The sequence below is a fragment of the Lissotriton helveticus genome, chromosome 1_1 (genome assembly GCF_964261635.1).
Source record: "Lissotriton helveticus chromosome 1_1, aLisHel1.1, whole genome shotgun sequence".
In the NCBI taxonomy this organism is placed as follows: Eukaryota; Metazoa; Chordata; class Amphibia; order Caudata; family Salamandridae; genus Lissotriton; species Lissotriton helveticus.
This window is the reverse complement of record NC_136057.1, coordinates 277388029-277413586: the sequence shown is the minus strand read 5'-3', so window position 1 is coordinate 277413586 and position 25558 is coordinate 277388029. Positions and strand designations below refer to the sequence as shown.

Sequence of the window (25558 nt, the reverse complement as noted above, 5' to 3'; positions counted from 1 at the left end):
CCAGGGCCATACTACCCTGGAGCCCCCCTTCCATAGAAGGGGGGACACAAGCAGCAGGGCAGCTTCTCCTGGCGCAGCAGTCCTACGCGTCCATGCCGATGGACGAAGCTAAACAGATATGGCTTGCTACACGCAGCCGGGTCTACCAATTGGGGGACAAATCCGGGACGATGCTTCACCGGCTCTGTCAAGGTGCATTTCAGGTCAAGGTCCTGTCTGGGATATTGGACACGGAGGGGTCCCCGGTTACAGATCCAATGGCATTGGCAGAGGGGTTTGCCTCCTATTATGCTGATCTTTATGCCCCGCACGAATGTCTCACGGCCGACGTGGTTGATAAGTTGACATGCCGCCGCACGCAGTAACTGATGAGGTTAGGGACCGCTTGGAGCTCCCTCTCACCGAAGAGGAGCTGGGCACAGCACTGAGTGAACTCAACACGGGCAAAGCGCCGGGCCCAATGGGTTCCCCAGCGAATTCTACAAGAAATATCACCTCCAACTGGGGGCACATTATAGAGTGGCGGTTGAGGAAGCCAGGGGATGGGGCTGCCTTCCACCCGACTGGAGACATGCAGAAGTGGTTGTCTTTCATAAACCTGGCCGGCCCCCAGAGCAGTATGCCTCATATCGCCCGATTTCCTTATTAAATGTGGAAGCGAAAATTCTAGCCAAGGCCTTGGCCAATCGACTTCTGCCCTACGTGACTAATCTAGTCCACCCAGATCAGGCCGGCTTTGTGCCCCAGAGGGCAACCAGGCATAACATTCGAAGAGCGCATGTGGCGGTGGCAGCGGTCAGGAACACAGGGGTGCCTGCGGCCCTGCTTCTGGCGGATATGGACAGGGCATTCGATTCCCTGAGTTGGGTCTACCTCTTTGCCCTCCTTCCGCGACTAAATCTGGGCCCCGCTTTCTGTCATATATCCAGCTGCTGTATACAGACCTGACGGCCTCGGTCAGGGTGGCAGGCGTTATCTCCTCTGGCTTTAGCATTCGATGGGGCACTCGTCAGGGCTGCCCCCTCTCACCCTATTTATTCGCTTTGGCCATGGAGCCGCTGGCCATGTGGGTGCGCATGGACACGCAACTATATGGTTTTGAGTGGGGGAAAGGCCTGTCCGACAGAATCGCGCTTTATGCGGACGATGTCTTATTTTTTCTAACAGATATCGACAGGTCAGGCCCACGCATCATGGAGATCATGCAGATTTTCGGTGAGACATCAGGATTGTATATGAATCAGCGCAAATCTACTCTTTGGGTACTGGGAGGACATAACCGGGCAGGGGCATGGGCATCGGCGCTGCAAGCGGCAACGGGTGGCATAAAATATCTGGGCGTCTTCCTATCTGAGGTTCCAGCACTATCCTGGGAGCGGAATGTAGTGCCAGTGTGGGAGCGGGCTAAGGCAGACATTAAGCTCTGGTCCTGCATGCCCTTAACTATCTTCGGCAGGTCGGCGATATTTAAAATGGTTGCCCTCCCCAGGCTGCTATACCAGCTACAAAATCATCCCCACCCGATCCCCCCCGTGGTTCAGACAGGTCAACGCGGTACTAGGACAATTTCTCTGGGCCGGGGGCGCCATACGTGTTGCAGTGCGTACGTGTTTCCTCTCCTCCTACTGTGGCGGATTGGCGACATACGATATCTTATCCTATTATCAAGCATCCCACCTACTCGTACTAAACGATTGGTGGTATGGGGATAGGAGAGACCCGGCATATGCTCTGGAGCGCCACCTAATGGGGACCGATTCACTCCACACCATACTCTACGCGGCGCGGCCGCGGAAGATGCTGCCACCCGGCACGCAGCTCGTCTTTCAGATTTGGAGGCAGGCCCTGCGGCTCATGGGATGGTGGAACAAGCCGACGGCAGAGACCCCGCTTTGGCACAATGGTAGGTTCCCGGATCTGGCTGCGTTACAAGGCTTCGGGGGGTGGGACAACATTGGGATTTCCACGTTGGGGGATGTTGTATCCGGGGTGACCCTTAAGTCCTTTCAGGAGTTGAGCCAGGAGTTTGCTATGCCCCGCACCCAGTTCTTTCGCTACCTTCAATTTCGCCATGCCCTCTCCCCGTGCTTAGAGGGGTTGGAATCACTTCCCGAGTTTAGCCCCATAGAGGCCAAGGTATTTATGGGAGACATAGGTCCCAAAAAGATATCCAGTAGATACCGAACCTTAGTCACATCACTACAGACACTGCAGGAGTCCTGGGAGTTGGATGTGGGAGCCTTAAATGAAGAGGATTGGAGGGAAGCGCTGGCGGGGCATAGGGGGGCAGCCATTTCCGTACGCCTTCAACTAATACAATTCAAGTACCTCCATAGGGCGTATTTTACCAGGCATCGCTTATGGAGGGCGTGCCTAATAGCGTCCCCGGACTGTTTGCGCTGTGGCCAGGAAGTTGGGACGTTCCTGCATACGGTCTGGAGCTGTCCGGCCCTGTCTAGATTTTGGAAAGGGGTGTGGACTGCCTGTTGGAAGTGTTGGGGTGGGAACTCCCTCGTTCACCAAGGTTGGGGCTTCTGCATGTCTTTGAAGGGGTGGGTGGGAATGTGTACAAGAGGCACCTGCTTTTGTTGGGCCTTACCCTGGCCAAGAGGGATGTGGCGAGAGCCTGGAAAGACATACGAGCGCCTGCGGTTGCAGCATGGAAGAGGGGGCTTGATTTTTGCATGGGGCTAGAAGAACCGATTTTCGTGGCCAGAGGCTGTCCACGGAAACACTACAAAATTTGGAAGAGGTGGGCCGATTTCAGAGGCCTCTGGCTAGAACCCCCTGTGGATCGGGACCCGCTGGTGGATGTGGGATGAGACACGACCGGCATGTATATACATAGTGTTCAGGGATTGGGTACAGAATCAGGGACTGGGAGGATGACCATGTGACGGGGAGGTTGGGAGGGGGAGGGGTTGGGGAGAGGGGGGTTTGGGGAGTGGGTGGGTTGGGAGGGGCAATGTTTATCCTTGTATTATGTAATGGCTGATTTCTTTTCTCAGCTGAAAACGAGATTGTGTTTTATTTGATGTGGTTCTAATGTCCTGCGGCTACCTCTGGGGTACAGAGGCCTGCACCTTGTAAACAATCTTCAATAAAATCTGTTTGAGAAAAAAAAAAAAGTAAAGATTCCCAAAGCTTTTCACAAAGAATGATGAAAATAAATGGTGTACACAGTGATAGCAAGAGAACAGGAAAGGGTAGTAGCTAGCTGGTCCACAGCAACATAATTTCCCGATAAAGGACCAACAGACAATATAATGTCCTAAGTAAAGAAAATCAGAGGAAATGGGGCTCTGGGCCCAAATGGACTACCAGCATTGATTTACATGTACGATCCTGGACAGTGGAACAAACAACTCTGCCAATTGTTTAACTTCTGTCTCTAGAAAAACAACATACCTGAGTCTTGGCGTGGGTTCATTCCTCATCCCATTTACAAACAAGCACTGAAACACAAACGTGGCCCCGCGGCCACGAAAGTGGAACAGTACTCTGGCCTAACAAGTGGGAGGGGTAGGGGGAGGGCGAGAGAACACACAGTGATTCCCTTTCGGGAGCGAGCCTTGGGCACTATGCGCTTGCAATTTAATTACAAACATATGGTGCCAAAGCTAGCTCCTGCAAGGGAATCGCCAAACGTCCACACATTGCCATTGAAAGCAATGCAATGCGTGCACGTTTTTGGCTGGAAAGACAAAGCGATTTCTAAAGGTCTTTTTCCTATGCAGCGCATGCGCGCTGCATAGGCGAGACCTTAAAAAGCCCCACCTCAAACCAGATAGTTAACGAATGATTGCACTATTTGTCATCGATTTAAGAATCTTTAACGCCATCCTGTTACAAGAATTTATCCCACAAAACCAAGCAGGCCAACACCCCAAGGCATACAAAACTGATAATCTTGTGGCTCTCTCCATCCTCATCGAGAAATACACTCGAAAAAAGCAGGTGGTTTACACGAGCATTATCAACCTTTCAAAAGCCTTTGACCACATGGATAAACCTTTTCTGTGGAATAAACCGACATTGTGGAACATACATGCAAAGCTCATAAGCGCAGTTCAGCTTCTGAACTCTGAAAACCTGAACAAAAAGGGAGCCTTAGTGGACAGGTTTAAAACAAAGTTCAATGTTTCGCCAGAATCGAGTACACTTTTAGACATTTAGACTACACCTGAATGCACGTTATGACCCAACCAAGACCCATAGCTGTTTTCTTTAACGCATTATTTGTTGCACTTTTCGAGCATCTGGCACTTTAATTGTGTAGCATTGCGCCATTATCAAATAACCAGTGACACAGTTATCACGCATCCTGATGTTTCTTGAGTGCACTTTGGAACTAAGAATCCCTGCTGGCCTTTCCACCCATGGCGTGCTTGTACTTTTTCAGTATTGACTCTTTAATCCTCGCAATGTCACAATGGCAATGGCGGTCACCACTTGAATGTCCAACAAGCTGGACCAATAGTTATTATTAACTGATTAGCATTTTTTTAAAGTTTCCCTTTGACTAGTCACATTTCTTTGGTCTATTCTTTTTATCCTTCTCTTGCTTTTATGCTCACAGTTTTAGGATGTAAGGTTTTACTTAACTGTAGCATGATTAATAACATTCAATATTAGAACACAAAGAACTTGGAGAACGTCATTCCTTAAGGCTGGCCTGGTGCACAAATATATAAGTGAAATATTTGTGATTTTAGTTCACTATCAAAGATAGAATTAAGATATTCATTGACTAAAACTATGGTGCTTATTTTTAAAACCATAAGAAAGAATTCATAAAACTCACTAAAACAGAGTAGAGTGCAACAATTATATTAATTAAAGGCATAAGGAGCATTTCCCATTACCTTAAATGGCCTAGGTAGATCCGGATACTTGAATCGATGGATGACCAGACCTAGGGTTGCTAGTCCAATGAAAAGCCAGCGACAGAAGCTAAAGAAATTCAACAGCCCATAGAGATCTCCAATCGATACCATCAAAAATATCACAGGTAGCTGGAAAGCACAAGATGAACATGATTAAAGTAGGTGGACATAGTCAAAAATACTAAGCAGTAACCCAAGGGCCAAATTTACTAATGACACAAGGAAAAGCAAGTTGCGCAATTTTATTGCTGGAAACGGGGCCTTTTCACAGCACCAGGCTTTGGATCTCCTTGTGTTAAGGCGGCAAAGCATTACTGGGGTGGATCACGCACACAAAGCTTGATCCAATAAGATAGCCAGATTGACTTTGCATCAAACACGAATGCATGCTTTAACCCCTTCCGTGCTGCCGTCGGCCATTTGCTGACAGCAGCACTACCTCCCCAGTGCTGCCTCGGCCAATGGCCGAAGCGGCCCCGCCCATTTTGCGGAAGTGCCGCACTACAGCAAAATCGTGGCAGCGGTAAACGGGTTAAGCAGGCACAAACATGGGGAATGTGTTGACACTACAAAGCAATCAAAATTTCCATTGACTGTAGACATATATCAAGCAGGGCACAATATTAGAAGTTTATGGAGCACACATATGAATTGAAGGCTTCGTATTCCTTTAGCTTTTGTGGACATATAAGCAGTGGCGGCTGGTGGCATTAGAAAGTGGTAGGGCGTAAAAGTTCTGGCTCAGTGCAGTGTGGCGAGTGAGCGTAGGGAGAGTGTCCGACTGGCATAAGGTGTTCGGGGGGGGGGGATTCTCCCCTGAGAATTTTTTTTAAAATGAGTGGGAAAATAGTGCATTTTCAAGCAAATTTGAGAAAGCAAGAAAGTAATAAAGCAATTGTGAAAGAGCACATATATAGTCATAGCCCTTAACTACTTTGTAAAAATAAAATAGTGTCAGTGCCCTCACCTTAAACCCTGAGGTTGTGAAAAGCAGAAAAGGAGGTTGGGTTCTACGCAACCACTCTCTGTCCAAAAATCATGTGCACTTCTTCAGGTTGTAACAAATGCAGAAAAGGAGATTATTATACAATTAGCGGTGGCAATAATTTCTTTAAGTGGTATTGTGGTCATCCCATGCCCTCTAATTCTACTACATATGCTATTCAGTCTTGACCCTGCTCCATAGGAGCTGTTCAGCCTCCGAGAGTAACGAAAGCAGCCATGTCAAGTAGAAAAGTTAATAACTCAGGAAAGCACTTTTAATTGCTTACATTTTGAATGCAATGGTCCGTGCATGGTCTTTGTATGATCTTTCATGGTCGGATGCCACATTTCTTGAGTGTCACCCTCATGCAAACACAGGGAAAGGACAACACACTCTGCTATTGCTGTTCAGAACTCTCAGCCATTCGCTCTTGGAAGATGTGTATAGATAACACCCAGCAGGTGGTCAACGTAAACCAATAATGAATTTGCATAAAGATTGTGTTTGTATTTTATAAAGCGTGAACCTAACTGGCAACATCAAAATGCAGCATTTCTGGGCATAAGGGTGCTAGAATGTGTAGGGGACGCGATTTAAGATTGAGGTAGTCATCAATCCCTTGGAAGATTAAGGTGATGTTGGTCCGTATGTGTAGATTATCCTTTCATAGTGTTTTGTGTCAATTGGTAGCCACACACTGGACTGAATTTCATCCCCTGTAAGCAACAGTGCATTCACTGTCCACTCCAGCTTTTGCAGGCAGGAACTCGTAAATCAGTTGACATTAAAACCACAAGAGGTGAAGCATGCAAGGCTTTTGAAAAATACCCCAGTACATAATGGAAACAGAAACAAGTAGATTAATACACAGACTCACAGCCCCATACAAAGACACATCCAATTACAAACGCTAAAACATACATACACCCTAACGCACACATAAATATACTGTCACAGGAAAAATTCACCGCACACACACAAAAGCCACGTTCAGACACACATTGATACACACAAACTCTCAGACAGACTCTCTCACATATGCATCTATACAAACGGATAACTCTGCTCTGTTAAAAGCTCTGCTAGTCTATTTAGTGACGTACCGGTCCGGCTGCGGAGGCCTTTAAGCACTTTTATTATTAGATTTTTCTTACTACATTTCTTTTTTTTCCCCCACATCGCAGGAGCAACGGCCCAACGCGGCCCTCAAAACCTTCTTACCATGGTAATAAGTGCACAGGCTGAAGGACCCGGGAAAAGCTCAAACAGCTGGTGCTACATTATGAACAATGCCAATGTAAAGATGACAAAAACTGCAGTGCTGGGGTACAGAATCGTCGCTGTGCAGAGTATGCATGCGTGTTCATGAAGCGGGGGTGTAATGGATGAGGAGAACTTGAAAAAATGCACATATAGAAGCCCTGCTTCAAAATGTTTCGAATGTGCACTCATTTTGAGTGGTTTGAACAATAGCATCATTAAAGTCAAAGGGTGTTTTCACACGTATTTGGGGTTTTAAATAGAGAGGCCTTCTTTTCCTCCACAAATTGTGCAGCATGCTTTGTGTTATACCCCGACATGGTTCTGAGGCAGGCGCTGGGTAACTCGAAAAGAATAATTATCGGGGCCTTATTTCATCAGTGGGCTGAACTACAGAAAGGAGTTGTGTTTACATAAGCATGAATATGTTGGGAGAGAGGTTTTGAAATATGTATGCGTGTGTATGTATAAATGTGCACACTGCGGTATACTCTTTTAAAAAAACAGCGGGTGGTCGAACAGCAGAGGCAGAATTGACAAGTCTATTTACTTTGTGGTACGCAATGTACGCCGAAACACAGCTCTCAGTAATTCTATGGCTCGTGGCTGTCATGCATTTACAGAGCTGCATTCATGCATTCACTGCACAGATTGTACACGGAGTGCATATTTTTTTATAACAATATTTGTTTGAGCCTAGGTTACATCAAGGCGGTTCGGAATCTCTTCATCTTACCTGTCAGCCCGCTGCCTCTGTCTGCCCTTGCCATGCCCCTTTCTTCTCTGCAGAATGAAGTCCTGGTTGCCGGCCCGGGCCCTCTCTGTAAACCAGAGGGCAATGCCGCGGGTGCTGCTGAACATCCTCCGCATGACCCCAAATACAACAAGCAAGGGGCTCACCAGCGCTGGCGAAAAAACGCTGTGTGTGCCAAATAAAGTTATCGGGATCGCAGGCACAGAGGGAGAAGGGGCCAGGCTGAAAACTAACTTCGCCCGCTCTTTTGTGCTCTTGGTCAAACTGCCGCTCAACAGGAAATACATTGCCAAATCAGAAGACTGGGGGCTGCTACTCGTTTGTATCACTGGTATTTGATAGGACATGGGGCGACTGTGTGTAAAACTCGTCACCGCCCGAGCAGGACCCTATCTTCCGACGCCTGCTCTACACTAGGCATGCGCAGCATACCTAATGTATTCTGAATGGAGTGGGGAGCGGAAGTTTAAGAGCGCCCTGCTCGTACATGCGCAGCCCATCTACCGGACTCCTGCTCTCGCCTGCCTGCGTGCGCTGTGACATGCGCACTTCACCTGAGTGAAGAACAGGCTGGAAATGTAAACAGACAAATTGTCAACGATGTCAATTCGTCTGTTTACATGCCCGAACTGCAGTGAACAGTTTCTTTTTGTTGTCGAGGATGCATAGAGGGGCGCTGCCCCAGCGCCCCTAATGGACCAGCCGCCACTGCATATAAGCTATGGTTCTTTCCCTAAAACTGCATTGAGACAACACCAAATTGGCATCTTTGGCCACAGGGCAATCCCTTGTAAACGCTACCATAGGTACCAGAAGCACTCTGACCAGGAAAAGCCTCTAAGGGCTGCAGAACTTATTCTGCCACCCTTAAAGGCCCTGTACCATTAGAAACACATACTGCCTTTGTAGGCTGCATGTTTTGGTGCAGGACACAGTGAAGAGTCGACAGGGCACAGATCCCTGTGTGCCAAGTCTACAATCCACTGCCCTGGCATAGATCAGCCACACCTCAAGTGGGATGCACTATACCAGTGGTGAAGGTACAGGTGCATGAGCCCTGTACCACTACAGTGTCTAAGCCAATTCTTCAACATTGTAATTGCAGTAATGCAATTAAGAGTATATGGTGCTGGGAGTTTGTCCTTACGAACTACACAGCACCATAATGGCTTTCTCGCGAAGTTCGGTATCAAACTTCTCAGCACATTAAACGCACACTGATGCCAGTGTGGGAGTTTATGAAAAATGCACTCAGAGGACATCTTAGAGATGCCCCCTGATAAAACGACCTAACTCTAGTGTCCTGGCTGAGTGGCTGCTCGCCAGCGGCCACGATTAAACATGTTTCTGGACCCCTGGGTCAAGAGCCTGCTGTGCCCGGGGGTCTGAAACTATGTACATCCTGGGACGAGGTGCCAAGCTCCCTCCCACAGGATGGGCAGGGTCCACGAAAAGGAAGCTTCGAAGGCTTGACACCTTTGTGAGCTACACCAGCCCTTTGCTGCTTCCAGCAACTAGCCCCCACCAGTTTTGACCTCAAATTTGGGAGGGAGAATCAGTGGGAAAACCAAGGGAGGTGTGCCCACCCTTGACAACCCCAGCCCTCAGGTGGAGGAGGCAAGGTGAAGCACACTTTTCAGTCCCTGCCAATCTGCAGATGGGGGGGACCCAGTCAACCAGAGAGAGGCATATGCCCCCCTCCCAATGGAGGGTGGCGTAATAAGGGATAACCCAATGGTCCCAACCTTAATTACCTGTAACACCCCTAAATCTAGTATTTCAGGCCAACCTTGAACATTGCCTCCTCAGACAAGAACAGATTCGAAGAATAGAAGAAGAAGGACTGAAGAAGCAGTGCTGAAACTAATAAGAGGAGGACGCCCACTGACTTGGCCATAGCCCTACTGGCCTGTCCCCATCCTGAACCTGCTCCAGCGAAATCCCGGTGTGTCCTTCAGCCAGCAGCCTCAAGAACCTGAAGGACCTGCCCTGACTTCCAAACCCAAGACTTACTCACACTGATTAGAAAAGTATCACAAAAAGTAATCTAAAAAGTAAGGTACAAAGTAATGGAAAAGTAATTTCAACATATGGACTTACCTGTAATTCTACCAACTGCATTTGAACCTGCATTCAACTGTAAAACATTGCATACGATTTTGGCAAGCATTTATTTCACTTATCTGCACCATGCTTGGCTTGGTTCTAGAAATAAAATAACTGGATAATATTTTTGATACAAACAAATTCAGTTTTTTATTGTGTGACATCATTTGTTGCCTGAGTGTGTACAACAAATGCTTAACACTACCCTCTGATAAAGCCTTACTGCTTGCTCACACTACCACAAAGAGAGAGTAAGGTGCTATCTCATTTTACCTCAGACTACCTTTGGGGTTCCACTGGACTCTGTGCACACTATAACCCATTTTGGTATAGTATATACAGAGACAGCTTCCTATAGTCTCCTGCTGTTGTAAATTCCATGTGGAGTGTTGTTTTTTTGTCTTCTATTTCACAGCACACTAGATTGTGCCCATTTGAAACTGTTCTTCATAAAGTTTTCCTCTTAGTAGTACGCATGCAATGAAGTGCATTTATAAATGAACATTGTTATGCCATGCTGGTATCTATTTTAATCGAGGAGTACAGTTATCTTTCCAAACCCATTTAGTCTACATGCACTAGGTTTTCTAGTTTGTTTTTAGTGCCCTGGTATGAGTGCTTAAATAGATATTCAGTTATTATATTACCAAGTGAAGTAGTGCCTTTTATTAAAATGTAATACTAGCTATTATTGTATTCATCTATCTATGCAACCGTATCTGCCTATATATCTACCGGTCCATATGTCTATCAACCTATTGACTTTCCTCTCTGTCTATTTGTGTGTGTGTCTGTCTGTCTATCCATCTACCTATCTATCTATCAATCCACCTTCTCTATTTGTGCAACCCTCTCTATCTACCTATCTACGTTAGCAACTATCTCTATCTATGCAACCATATATACATCGATCTCTGTAACACTATCTATACAACCTTTTTGATCTGTCTTTGCAAACATCTCAATGTATCCATACTTTCAACCCTCCCTATTTATTTGAAGTAAAGTTGTACAAAACATTACAAAAAAAATCAGTAGCAAAGGCAAAAGGAAGACAGTTCTTGCCATACGATGTTTCTTTTTTTTTAAGGTGCACCGTTAGGCAAGACCGTTTTATTTGATGAAAAAATACGTGTATAACATAGTTAATTATAGTGTTTTTTTTAACCAGACTTAATATATTAGTTGTCGTTGTGGCATTTATATTTTTCTTCCGCTTACTTTAACATGCACCATGGGGTAGTGGCTCATTGCACTTCAACCATTGGCCTACTTCACTTTGAGTTTTCACAAAGAGCACATTCATACACAAAGTAGTTACCTTCAGTGCCAGGGACTACTATGGTAATGTGGGCTGTTTTTTATACCAAAAATATATTTGAGCTTTTAGCCTTTTATTTTTTATATGGGTACCCTAATATAGGCCCGAGTAATATCATACACTTTCACCTACATTATCTCCCTTACACTACACAGTAACAAGCTTTAAGGATTTAACTTTTACCAAATTCTAGTCCTGGGCGCAGAAGGAGGGTTTTTCCCTGAACAGTAGCATCTTATAACTTCATCAATAGACTCATACAATATGAATGAATATCCATAAGGGTTTTTGGAAACCAGGTAGAGGCGACACCACCTGCATAATATCTTCGTACAAAGTTCATCCCATACGTCATCCTCAAATCCAACAATGGCTAATACAAGAAACAAGAGACAAAGAACTCCCAGATGCTTATTGTACAAATACAGCACATCTTGCTAGGGTTGAGAGAGGAGACGCTCCAGCTGACAGCGGTCTAACACATCCCTCGCGGGGTGTCCAACTCGAGACCAGGGCGGGGTCCCTCACTCTCTTACTTCAGGTAAAGGGGAACGACTAAATCCTAGAGGGATTCTTGGCTTCACACCTACTCACATGCTAGGTGCACGTAGGTACATCTAGATAGGTATCGTAGGAGTTCGTCCACTTTTATCATGCATTTTATACTCATGTATGTATTCATGGTTATTGCAAGATGGTAGAACTGTACTATCTTTTTATTTTCACTATATTGCTAATCATATATATCTGCTACTGTCTAACGGTTGTTGCAACACATCTATTTTATACTAGAAGAACAATTGTGCAATACATTCTTATTGTAACACGTCTGACTGTTTCTTCTGTGTAACTCTCTGAGACCGAATAAGTGAGCACAGGTGACTGAGCAAAAAGTAATATATTGTGTCCACGATCATGGGGGATCAGGGTTGTCGTGGTCACAGGTTGCCAGAAACTATTCTTTCGCCAATAAGGGGAGATTCTAGTGACACTGTGAGCTAGCTAAAACAGAAAGGCTAACATTCTCGGTGGGGGTGCTCAGAGTCAGTCTGCCACCAATCCTACAGTTTATGTTATCTGAACTTTCAGATCCTGTATGGGTAATATAGGAATTACACGACATGGCACTGCCAACGTTGGTTGAGTACTTATTTAACAGTAGAATCTAAGTAGCTCAGTCAGAGACCCCTACTCACAAAACACCAGAGATGTCTGGAGTGGGTGGGCACAAACTCCGCCACAGCAGAATAGGTAAAACATCCTATTTATTAGCTGTTGGTTAAACAAGCTTTAACGACACAGTGTTCCTAAAATTGTGCAATAAAACCTTATCTTAGTTCCCTTGAACATACTTCTTCTTTATAAAAATGACTGAGATAGGAAATGACCCAGTAGTGGATCTGACCTCTCAACAGGAGAAGAAGAAGTGGATGCAATATAAATTGCACCAAAATTCAGGCATACAATCACCCTGAAACTGTTAAAAATGGTTTATCATCTAGGGGTGGCTTAGTAGCTTTTGTGATTGAGGCACACGAATCAAACAAAACAGAGGTATTTTATTTGTGGGTTACATTCCCAGCAGCAGATGCGAGAACACAGACATTTCACTCTTAAACAGCGGGAGATGCACCAATGGAATATGGTCCATTTGAGGACATAGAGATTCCACTCATTTACCAGGAACACTTATACTGGTTTAAAGGCGCCCCACCCCACAACAGAGGAAGAGTAAGATTAGGCACGCTCGGAGGAGAGGAGGCACCTTGACCAATATTAGCGGTCTACACACCACATCCTGACATTGAAACAATGCCACAGGCAGACTTACTCATACAACACAAGGATTTAATTGAAATCTATAGAAACGTGACACAATTCGTCATTAGGACTTTCACAGACCAACCAGCAACAGTTGCAACAAATGGAACTCAATTTCAGGGTACAGCAACTAAAATTACACCACAAATGTTACACGCGGTAATGGGCAAAATGCCCACAAAACGTGAACAAATGCCATTCTCGGTAGCGCAGAAAAGAACTCAGCTTGAGGCAGTATTACCGAATACTACCCCGTATGAAAAACACAGAATGCTAACTATCTGCATGCCCATGGGGATAACACCACAAGTAGAAGATTGTACCACTTAGGGTACAGTCTTTGCTGCCATATATACCAGGACTCACAGTATTCCTTCATTAGCAGTAGCACTGGATGTATTAAGACAAATACAAAACATGTACAGAGCAGAACCTGCCCTGAACTTAGGGATGAAGGTAATAATGACCAGGTATCAGCCATAATACTAGCTAATATTATAGGGGAGGCAGCTTCAGTGGCAATCCGCCAATGCCTAAGGGAGTTCAGTCCTATAGATCAACAACACAAACTACCTGAAATAATTGAAACTGCTTATGCAGAATTAGGAGGTGACAGTTTAGGTGGGAAAGCTTTAAAACCACAACTGATGGGCAGTCCTGAAAAGGACACTTCCAAGCAGACACCTGCTTCTTCTAAAAAGAAGTGGGATAACAAAAAATGACAAAACTTTAAAGAAAACCGATCTCAATCCCAAGGCAGCTCTCCTCCACAGGAGCCCTCTGAAAAGAGGTACAATCTCAGGGATAAGAATAATATTAGGAAACCGGACAGGTATCAAGATACTGATTCTCATTCCTTTCAGGGTTCATCGAAAAACTCTGAGAGGGAAGGACGGCTGAAAGACAAGAAGAGCGTACAAAGTTCAGAGACAAACAGCACGCTCAACACTATACTTACAAAAAAGAAGAAAAGCCAAAATCCTCAGTTTAAGAACAAGCAAGTTGCAGGCCTGAGGATCAGCCATGCCCAGAATTCTGAGGACACAACTTCTCAAAGGGGAATAGGCTCAGATGATGCTAGACAGTACGGCAGAAGTAACAATAGCTCACCAGAACCTGATGAAATTTCTGGTGATAGCGGACTTGAATGATTACATCATGGTGGAAACACCAGATACGAGGGAAAGCGTCCCACACAAGTTATATGAACTAACACTCCAAATGGAGGGGGACAAGCCCAGGAAAGTTAAAGGTCTCTTTTGGGAGAAGCTGTCATCTGGTTATGACATCCTATTAGCTGAACAACATTGGCTGCCATCATTTGTTATAGAGTGCCCTCGGGGAGAAACAGTCATTTTTCCAGCCTTCTCTGACCTTTTTCTCATTCATCTTAAACAACCATATGCACGGGAGTGTGCAGTTGCCCTAGCTCCCACATTGTACAAAAATCATGCTAGATGGGATGAGAATTCAACCCACCCCACCATCCCGCTAAAAGTTTCACTAAATGCACTTAGAACATCCAATAAAGCAAGAAGCTAAAAAACAAGTCAGGGAGATCTTAGATCAACCTGAGTTCCAAGCGGTGATTGAAACTTGCACCTCTCAAATGAACAATCCTTTGTTTCCTGTCATGAAACCTGACTATACATATCGTCTAGTTTTAGATCACAGACATTTAAACATGTGCACAAAGACATTCGCTGTCCAAAATGCACAGAGTGCCGAATTAATGAATAAAATTGTGCAGAAAAAATACAAAACTACACTTGATATATCAAATGAATTTTTCAGCCAAAATATAGCGCCTGAAAGCAGGTATTTGACCGCATTGTCAGCGTTGGGGTCCCAGGGACAATTTTGTCATCTCCCCCAAGGTTATAAGAACAGCCCGGGGTTATTTTCAGCAAGAGTAACCAAATTACTCCAAAAGTTTGATGAAGTAGCATTGTCCTATGTGGATGATATTTATCTGACGGACAATGACTACAAAAAAACACTTGACCAGGGTGAGCACCATAGTTATGAAATTCGCCTCTAAGGGCTACAAAATTAATTTAAAAAAATCAAAAATCACCCACCTCAATGTCCTGTTTGAGGATATGAGCTTTCAAGTGAAGGAAAAAGTCTGGCAGCTAACTTTTTAGAAAAGTGTGCACTGCTCCAACCTCCAAAATCATAAAAAAAATGTAAACAATCAATACTGGGATTCCTACATTTTGGTAGAACATACATTTTGGATTACGCGGAAAGAGTAAAACCTTTCTACAACTTAATAAAACCTGACTTTTCAGTTACACAATGAACACAGGAACACACAAACATCTTACGTTCACTACAAGAAGACATGATACCTTCAAAACACTTACAGACGCGCCTAAACGTACGCAACTTAGTGATCCGTGTAATAGCGGGTCAATGCGGGTACACTTACCTAACCTTCAATGAAGGCAAATCGGTACTAATCGTTTACAAATCACACCTGTACACAAATGCATGAATGCGTTTCACTTCAACAGAAAAAATCCTGACAGCAGTGCAGACCGCTGCAGCAAGAGAAAGAGCACTAGCTCAGGGAACACATATAATTGTCGTAACATCGGTACCAGCTTTAGGAGCTGTTACAAATGCTAGCATTCTAAATGCAAAAGCCTTACTTCTGAGATGGATACAATGGGCTAATTCTCTTACTGCAGCAGATTTTGAATACAGATTTGGTCCAAGTTTAAAAACACAAGCTTTTCTACAATACGAATAAGAATACCCTCTATCGAATGAAATCTTGCCTCTAGGTCAGTATGAATAGATAATTTCCACTGACTGATCTGCTCAACCGGCCACAAGAAGTAAGCAACAATACCGCGCAGCATGTGCTATCATTAAAGGTCGCATGCGGGATGGAAAATTCCATCCAAGTTGCACCAAAACGCAATCTCTAGGAGACTGCACAGCTAAATTGGCAGAGTTAAAAGCGCTGATACTGGCACTGGGGAATAGGGATCACAAATTCCCCTCACTGATACCGTGTGATTATTTTTACTGTGTGCAATCATAAAATATTTGCATAATTGGGAACAAAACGGGTTCAAAGTTACAAAAGGTGGCATAATTAAGCATAAAATGCTATGGGAACAGGTAGTTGAGTTGAGAAACAAACTACCACAGGCTCACGTGATTCATACACTAAGTCATCAACGTGATGGCGTTCACGTTGAAGGGAATTCATTGGCTGATGAAGCCGCAAAGAGGGCTGTACGCACAGCTTCCATAACTGCAATCACTCGTTTAAAAATGAGGATAGACAGTGAGATTATGGTTGCTATCATTGCTTCACGCAAAGGCAGCTCAGTGGTACCAAAGAAATTTTCACTCAAGTACTTCTACAAGTTAGATGCAAACAAAATTCCATATGCTCAGATTCCTGGAGTGGAGTAATACCAAATATGGACCGTAGGCAGGGTTTGGGTTCTGTGCATACAGGTGTTAGAGCGATTATCTTATTGTTGAAACAGAGCTACTGTTGGCCAGGTCTAACAAAGCAAACTAAAGACTAAGTGGGTCATTAGGATAGCGGGCGGATCGCCACCGCTCCGCCTGCCAAAAAACACCGCCCACATAGAAATTTCCCCTGCCACATTAACATGGCGGGGGGGACCCCGGTGGGCAGAAAGACCGTCTGATGGTTTTCTGCCCGGTCGAAGAGTTGACCAGGTGGAAAAGCTGTTAAGATGGTGGTGGTGTATCCATATTAGCATATCTGCTGGGACATGCCTTTCCGTGGCTAAAGGCAGGTGGTTCTAGCAATTGGGGGCCCGTAGCGGGCCGCCAGGGCTTCTGGGGAGTAGGGGTGCACATGGCAGTTCCATGCACAACATAGCAGGCACCGCACGGTGCCTGCCACGTTGTGCATGAACCTGCACGACATGCCTTCTTGGCATTGCAGCGGGCTGTGCTGAGAGCACCGCCCGCCGCAATGTCAAGTATGCAGGATGCACATGCCAGTGTGGCAGGCACATCCTAATGTCAACAACAGGACCCCCGCACCAATGGCGGGCGGTCCCATTCCACGAAAGGATCATAATTATGCCCTAAGTCTTGAAATGTGACATCTGCCAGCAGACGAAAGACTCCACCATAACACGCCCGGCACAGATCTCTTGCTTGTGTATATCTGGACGACTGCGGCCCCTTACAATCAGATGGGGCCTACAAGTATATCATGGTTGCAGTAGATTCATGCTCAAGATTTCTGTCGGTTTGGCCTCAGCGCTTATAGGGACATACGCAGTTGGCATGTTACATTCTGACCGTGGCCCGACGTTTAGCTCTCAGGCTTACAGAGAGGCCATGGAAAGTATGGGCTTAGCATTGCAGTATTCCTCTCCGTAGCATCCTGAGGGAAATGTGGATGTGGAAAGGAAAAACCGGGACCTAAAGCAATCTTTAACAGCTAGGGATTAGCCAACGGCGGTAATTGGGCCAATCATATATTTGGGGTACAATGAGCTCTCAATAACCAGCCAAGAAGTTCTCTAAGGGGTGTCACTCCATATGAGGTCCTATTTGGGACAAGAATGTGGGTACCTGATCTTGATTGTGAAGGCGCAGTGGCAGATGAGAAACCATTAGATATCCATGATCGTTTGGCTGTTTTACAGGATCTAAATAAATCCAGGACACAAAAAAGTAACATCCACCCGTACCAGACCACCACTGGAGAAGTCAAGGCAGTCCCTGCAAGACCTGTCTGGATCCCAAAAGTCAGAGATCTGGCCAGAGAGAAAATAGCGGATCAAAAAAATGAATTTAGACCATCACACACAAAGCCTGTACCTGTCCTAGCAATTCAAGGAAAAAGAACTGTTCTTATACCGCCTCTTGCCGGAAAAAAGGAGAAACGATTTGTCTCAATCGACTTAATCAAATCACACTATGGGGCCTTTACTGAACAGTAGGCCTCATGGACTACGCTGTAGCAGGCACTTTCTTCTCGCTACAATTCAAGAAGTTCAAACGGAAAAACTCATCACATTCAAAGAGCCTCCTGTACGGAATGAAGGACTATGCAGCAATGCTATGGAACTCGTTCCCCTTGAACCTGAAGTTTAACCTCAAAATCAAACTCAAAATAACACACAAGTTGCTATAAGACCAAATACTGATGTTTACGTCAACATGCCTCGACAAGAGCAAACTACGATTTCAACAGATCCCGATGCAATTCCTACAACTGATTAAAATGGTTCTGGCTACTTCATGAACTTTGATACTTTTTCCTTAGATCCAAGTGAACCAGAACAAAGCCAGCCCAACAAATACGCAAGCAGCAGATTGTGGACTCTCTGAACTTTCTCAAAAAGACTTACCTGATATCGCCTTGGGTAGAACTCTGGGTAATTACTGGGTTACTGTTTTTTCTTTTCTGTCTAGGCTTAGTTATACCTTTTAGCATGCTTATTAATAGGCGTTACTGTCAACAAAGACCTGCAGCTGAAAAAGTAAATTTGATTCTGAAACCACATCAATATTCTCATCGTGAACAAAGAGACTTGTCATCAGTGAACATTACAGTGGTTCATATACCGGACAGTATAGTATGGGACAAGGTTGAGTTTGATATTTTCGGTCCAACTGAACTTTTAAAAAGTTCTCATGTATATAAAATTTCATTGAGTGACATCATTACCTCAGCTACATTTTCTGATGATTGGGACTCTGAAACTGTTAATAACATGTTATCTGATTTAGAGAAAACTGCCGCATTTCCAAACACTGAAATGCTAGAAAGTACTTCAGACTATGACACTTTGTACTGTTACCAACATTATGGTCATCATTTCTTGCACAAATCTATAACACCTAGAAATGTTTTTGAGTACCACCAGTGGGAACATTGCCCTACACCACCAAAAGGTAGTTCGCAAACATTTGCACAGAAATTCTCATATTTTTCAGGGTTTAACACATCTGACCCGACATCATTTTATTATAAAGTCGCATCCACATCGGCACAGAAAATTATGTTGACTAACACCTAACAGATTTACTCTGCTTCCTTTATCGCCCGATTGTTTGAACAGGATTTTTACTAATAGAAGGACACAATAGAGTTAAAATCAGTCTTGGGTTGTAGAGACTGGCAAGTCTAGAGAACAGAAGCGCTAGTTAGAGCAAGCCTCATTCCTCAGCAGATGATATTTCTAAATTACACTGTGCAACAGACATCTTGTCTTCGACTAGCCAAGAATAAGGACCTGAACACACCTTTGTTTCCAACAGCATCACAGATGGAGGGGTGGCAACATTCAACTTCACAAGAAGGGGTAGATGTAGATGACATTTTTCGGTACAATAGATCAGACCCCAATTGGAAAGGATGGTTGGTTTGGCCCATAGACACAAACAGATGTCAGCAAAGATTCTGGGGTACCACCTATGGGTTCAGTATCCATAGACCAGACCCACGCTATGTATAAAGAGTATAAAGAGGACATCCAGGGGTAGTGCCATCCTACAGTGTAGGGAAGTTGTGCCTTGATTGGCTAGAAACCTCAACACTAACAGAAGTAAAACAGCACTTATCGCTAATCACACGTGACATGGATCTTAGGGATTTTTTACTAGGTCCCAGGAAATCACGTCAGAAATGTTTCATATATGCTGGCATTTATGCTGCCTACAATGAAATTTGGAAAATATCCCAACAAGAGGCCGCAGAGAGAATACGGGAAATAGACCGTATTAACTTAGAGAAGGCACTAGCAGTAGTAGATAATGGGTTAACAATTTTGGCCTCCAGGATATTTTCCTTAGGCAACATTGTATCTTCTGCAATAGACATACTGGAACAAGATTTGGCCATATTACAAAACGGGCAATCTCAGTTACGTTCTATTATGTTGTTAAGCTGGATGCTGCAATCTTTGAGTGCAGGCTATGTGCCTTGGTGTTTTGTCAACAGTACGTCTCTTTTTTCTGAATACAATCTAACAGATAAACAGGTAGAAATGGCCAAAGGGGAGCAAAATATACAATGCTCCATATTTAAAAACAGGATAGATTACCATTCACAGTAGCGGAATCACCATCCATGGAATGGCTAATCCATGGCCACATAACTTTACGCGTCACAACGTTTCAGTTTCAATATTGCCTTGAGCAAAATCAGACAAGCAAATATGATAAAATGGGTAAGGAATACATTAAGGAATCTTGGGAATTACTGTACAGATTTCGATGTCGGAGTGGGAATCGAGAAGTGTTTCTAAGCGGTACAAACTGCAAGAACACTTTGAGTCGCTCTCTCGTGTAATACAAAACCAGGAGAGGAGGATCCAAGGGAAATTTAAAGACTGTCACGGATAATTTCCCCATGCAACTATAATATAACACTAGGTTATCCTTTAACCCCTTTAACGTGGCCGAAATTCTGCCGCGGTGCAGCGGTTTTGAAGAGTAGGCAGGGCCACGTCGGCCAACGGGCGACGGCGTTGGCCGACAGAAGCAGCGAACGGGTTAAGAAACCTCACCTCACCTGGCAACAGCTCAGGACGGGAGGCACCGCTCTCTCAGTCGGTACCCCAGGCTTCCAAAAGCTGCAACCGGTCATATCAGTTTGCACAGCGCCCATCACTCAAAAAACCTTCAGTGCTTTGCATCTTCTCGGATTTTAGTAGATCCTATGCAAGAATAGTATCATTAAACATCCCTGAGCTCCTCCCTCACAGTGAGGGGGTTGTAGCCCTTGGCAACACTAGGTGTTGCAGCCAAGAGGAGAAATCACAGAGGAGGAAGCATGCCACCATGGTGGGTGATGGGATTTTGTCCTTATTTAAGGATCCCTTAGATGCATGATTGAGAGTTCGTATGCCTGGGTTTTAGGTCTTTAAGGTTTTCGTGAAGCTTATTAGACCCGCTGATAACCTTGTGTTATATTATGGTTCTCTCATGTGCCAGGATATTTTGCTACACGGAGCTTGTAATGGTTCAGTAGCGAATTTGTCCTGCCACCTGAAATGGGCTCCAGCAACCGTGATTACACAGATATTCAGGCTGCTCTTGAATGGGAGTTACTTGATGCTGAATGATGGTTGTTGTGGAATGCTTCCGGGTATTGCCTATCTGGTCATGGTGAACTCCAGGGTTATTTGCTGTATGCAAGTATTGTTTCCCCCAACAAGTACAGTCAGGGCGGTGCCATTATGGCCTTCGCTAAATGCTTCCTTTATACAATTTGATACTTTGAGCAGAATGAAAGCCATGCTTTTACAGCAAACTGTGCCCTTAACCTCCTCCCGAGAGACCCTTGATCTTCAAATCGCAAGGACCTCGACTGAGAAACAGGCACTCATACTTACAAACTGCCCCTCTCATTTCACCGAAATGGTGGGACGTATCTCTAAAATGTCGGATACGAGTCGTATTGTACACCTATTTAAGACCATAGGATCAGGATTTCTAAGCACCTTTCATACGGTCCTCGGAGTTATTCCAAACTTTATACACTCCATATTGGGAAGCATTTTTGGAGGTCTTCTGCTGATCCTGCTCTCAATAGCAGGTATCCTGATTGTTTTTTTTCTGCTACGCAATGGACGGCCCAATTACCAACAAGATGGCAAAAGCACTCCTTGAGCGTAAATACCATGAACGCATGCTACAACATCTGGGCACACCTTGCCTGCCTCTTGGTTCTTATTATTTAGACCTGTCTGGATGACTGCATATTACCTGTTCTTGATGCCTGTTTTGCAGAGAAAAATGTGTGTTAGATCTCTGTCTGACACTTCCATCGGCAACGCCACCAGACATGAATACTATGCTGGAACCGGTGAGGGTCCATGCCCGGCAATGTCTCCACCATATTCCTATCTTGATAGCAGCATTTCTCGAGAACCCACAGGTACCTTTTGCTACAACCGAGTTGAGCATCAGCTCTTCCACTAGCACTCAGGTATCGACTACAGCACCAGCTGCCTCTACACTAGTTGCTGGCAGTTCTGAGTATCATCTGTGCTTAAGTGACATGCTCTGCGAGGTGTTACAGGTATACGCCTCGGCAACAGCATGCAACGGCGATGTTACATCTCCAAGCCAGGACACTTACAGCTAGATTCATGAAAGGAAATTGCGCTCGCAATAGCTGTGAATTCGCAATTCCGCTCGCAATTTGAAGGGAAGGAATTCAAGAAACCCAAACAACCAAAATAGCGAATTCGCAATTTAAAAATAGCGAAATCGCTATTAAATTCACAGAATCCTGGAGGATGGGCATTTGCGAATCGGAAATTGCGAGGAACCATGGATTCTGCGAATTTAATAGCGAATTCGCAAAAAAGCCATTCATGAAAAATCGCTAAAAGCGAAAAACTTGAAAATCGCTATTTGCGACGCGCAATTTAAGAAGAACTCAAATCAGGTGGTAACCAGTACTGAAAAAAAAAATATTCAAAAAATAGTTAGGTCACTCCCAACAGGTGCAGGGCTGATCAAACACATTTAAGGACATGCAGCTGGAGCCTGGTGATTCCCACAATGCCTGGACTTTACATGCTGGTGAGGCGGCGTAGGCTGCAGCGAGCTGCACGCAACAGACGGAGGATACAGGAGCGGATATTCCGCCAGCAGGTCACCCTTCTGGGCCAAACCAGGGAGCAAATCTATGCCAAGTACCGCCTGAGTGGGGCCATGATAATCAAGCTCATCCGGGACCTAGACCCCCTGATGCAGCACCCTACAAGGAGGACCAATGCCGTGCCCACACATGTGCAGGTATTGTGCTGCCTGCACCTCCTGGCCTCCGGGAGCTTCCAGGGGATGGTCGCAGTTGCAGGGGGGGTTTCCCAGCCCACCATGTCCCGCTGCCTAAGGAGTTTCCTGGAGGCAATGCTGACCCGGCTACACCACTATATATCATTCCCCACCAGCCAACAGGACCTCAATGATACAAGGCTGCAATTTTACAATGTAGCTCAATTCCCACACGTCATTGGATGTATTGACTGTACGCACGTCCATATTTGCCCACCTGCTGAGACGGAGTACATGTACCGCAACCGGAAATGCTACCACTCCCTCAACATCCAGATGGTGTGCAATGCCAAAACAATAATCACGGACATTGTGGCACAGTACCCAGGGAGCACACATGACTCCTTCATCTTCAGGCACAGCGGCATCCACACACGAATGGCCAGGGGAGACTTTGGGGAAGGACACCTACTGGGTAAGTACACATGCCCCAAATGTGTACGTTGTGATCATGTAGCTGCGCAGAACAGGCACTCACTCTCTGCTCCTTACATAGAGGTGACAGCGGCTATGCTCTCCGTGAGTACCTCCTCACCCCATACCTCAACCCTGCAACTCCACAACAACGGCGATTTAATGCATCACACATTCGCACAAGGAACTGTATTGAGAGGACATTTGGCCTGTTGAAAAGCAGGTTCCGCATACTGCACAAGACAGGTGGGGCCATGAAATACGATCCTGAGGTCTGCTGCCGCATCGTGGCCGTGTGTGCCATCCTTCACAACATTGCTACCAAGCGCAGGATCCCTGTTGACATCTCTGGCAGTGAGTCAGAAGGGGACAATCGGCCACCTGCACATGTGCGTCACGCACGCGGGGAGAATCCAGCAGAAGGACACAGGCGCCGCAACCAAATCTGCATGAACTATTTCTAGGGCACCCACTCCCCACACCCATTACTCAACTCATGCATGACAACATTAATAATGACATGAGGCACTTTACGGTATTCAGAATTTTAGTTACTGTTACTGCACAATAAACATGGCATTCTGAAAAGTGTGAAAAGATTGACATATTGCGTCATATGTCCAGGTTAGTCTGTATGGCATGCTTGTTGCGTCAGCATGTGGCCTCATTGTAATGCACAACAGTTGAGTGGCGTCTCCGGGTAGTTGCCCCATACCTCCTCACAACGTCCTCCTCTAGATTCTGCCGTGCGGCAGCAGAGGGCCTGCTGCTGCGGCGGGGTGCTACGACCGGTGGTATGGACTGGCTGCTGTGGCTTGATGTTGCCTCACTGTTGTCGTCTGCCCCCCCGCCTGGCCATGGCCAGTGGCCTGCATGCCCTGCATAGCTGTTGCTATGTTCTCCAGGGCTGTTGCGACGTCCTGGCAGCACTGCACAATTTGGACCTGCATGGCCAGGGAGCGTCGCGAGAGCTGGGAGGCAATAATGTGATTTGACCGCGTGTATGCCGACAGGCGGGTCAATAGTTGGCAGTGTCTGCGGCGATGGACATTCCGCTGCCTGGACATTGCCTGAGTGTTGGCCTCCACAGCTGCTGTCATATGTGCCACATTACGTGCCGTCTTGTCCAGTTGGAGGTGGATGGCGGCTAGGTGTCGGGCCTGGGTCTGGTGCACACTCAGCATCCTGCGCTCAATAGAGAGCCCACCTGCTCGCACAATTCTGCCCCTGCCAGCGCGGGATGTGTTGGTGTGCGGCTCCCTGACCAGACTGCTCGTCTGGCTCCTCACAGCCGCAGGGCGGCGGGTTTGTTGGCGACCTGCTGCTGGTGTTGCAGGCCACACTGGTGGCTGTGTGCTGCGTGGTGCTACAGCAGCGCCTGTTGTCACGGTGGTGGCACGGGCCACAGGGGCGGGTGGTGGGATGACCGCTGTTGTGGCAGCTTGCCCTGATGGTCCGGGCTGTGGGGTATGATGTGTATCCCCCTCCGTGTTCTCCTCAATCACCAGGGCCTCGCTGTCTGTGCTGGGGACATCAGTGCCACCTGTGATGTGAAGTGGACGTTGATTAGTGACATGTTCCGTACACAGTTAGGCTTGCTACATGCATGCAGTCTACCATTCCCTGTCTCGCTGCAGGATTGACTCTCACTGGACATGTCAGGCTCTATGGTACAGGATGGTAATTGTGGGCAGACTACATATCCCACAATGCAATGGCTCTATGGAGCTGTACTTTGGCTGCATGATTGGGGTTTGTTATGGGATGCACTGGAGTCATGGTCGATGTTAGCGGACAGGGGGTTGCAGTCGCATGGCACTTACCTGGTGTGTCTTGGGTGGGTCGGGAGGAGTCAAGCTGGGTCACACCCACGCAGGCCTGTGGGTTGATGGTCTCCTCCACTTGGTGCTCCAGTGGGGTGTTCGGTGGGACAGTGGGCTCCCCTCCACCTGTCGCTAATTGCTCCCCCAGCCTCTCAGCAATCTTTTCTTTTGCCCGCCCTCTTAAGTCATACCAGCGCTTTTTCAGCTCGTCCACCGAGTGCTGGGTCACCCCCACGGCATTCACTTTGGCGCGGATGCGCAGCCATATGCGCCTTTTGTCTGCCTCTGGTACCCTTCGGGAGTTACTGCCAAATAGGCGGTTGTGATCCTTGGAAACTCCTTCAATTAGGTGTTTGAGCTCCTGCTCAGAAAACCTTA

At 46.0% G+C, this 25558-nt stretch overlaps 1 protein-coding gene across 1 annotated transcript in view; it reads right to left on the bottom strand.

Moving 5' to 3' along the window:
* The window catches only part of LOC144769361 (cystine/glutamate transporter-like), a 368176-nt gene that overhangs the window by 78444 nt on the left and 264174 nt on the right, over positions 1 to 25558 (bottom strand). The window contains exon 10 of the mRNA XM_078653416.1: positions 4866 to 5015. Within this exon, the coding sequence (XP_078509542.1) occupies positions 4866 to 5015 (150 nt within the window). The remainder of the gene's footprint in view (positions 1 to 4865; positions 5016 to 25558) is intronic.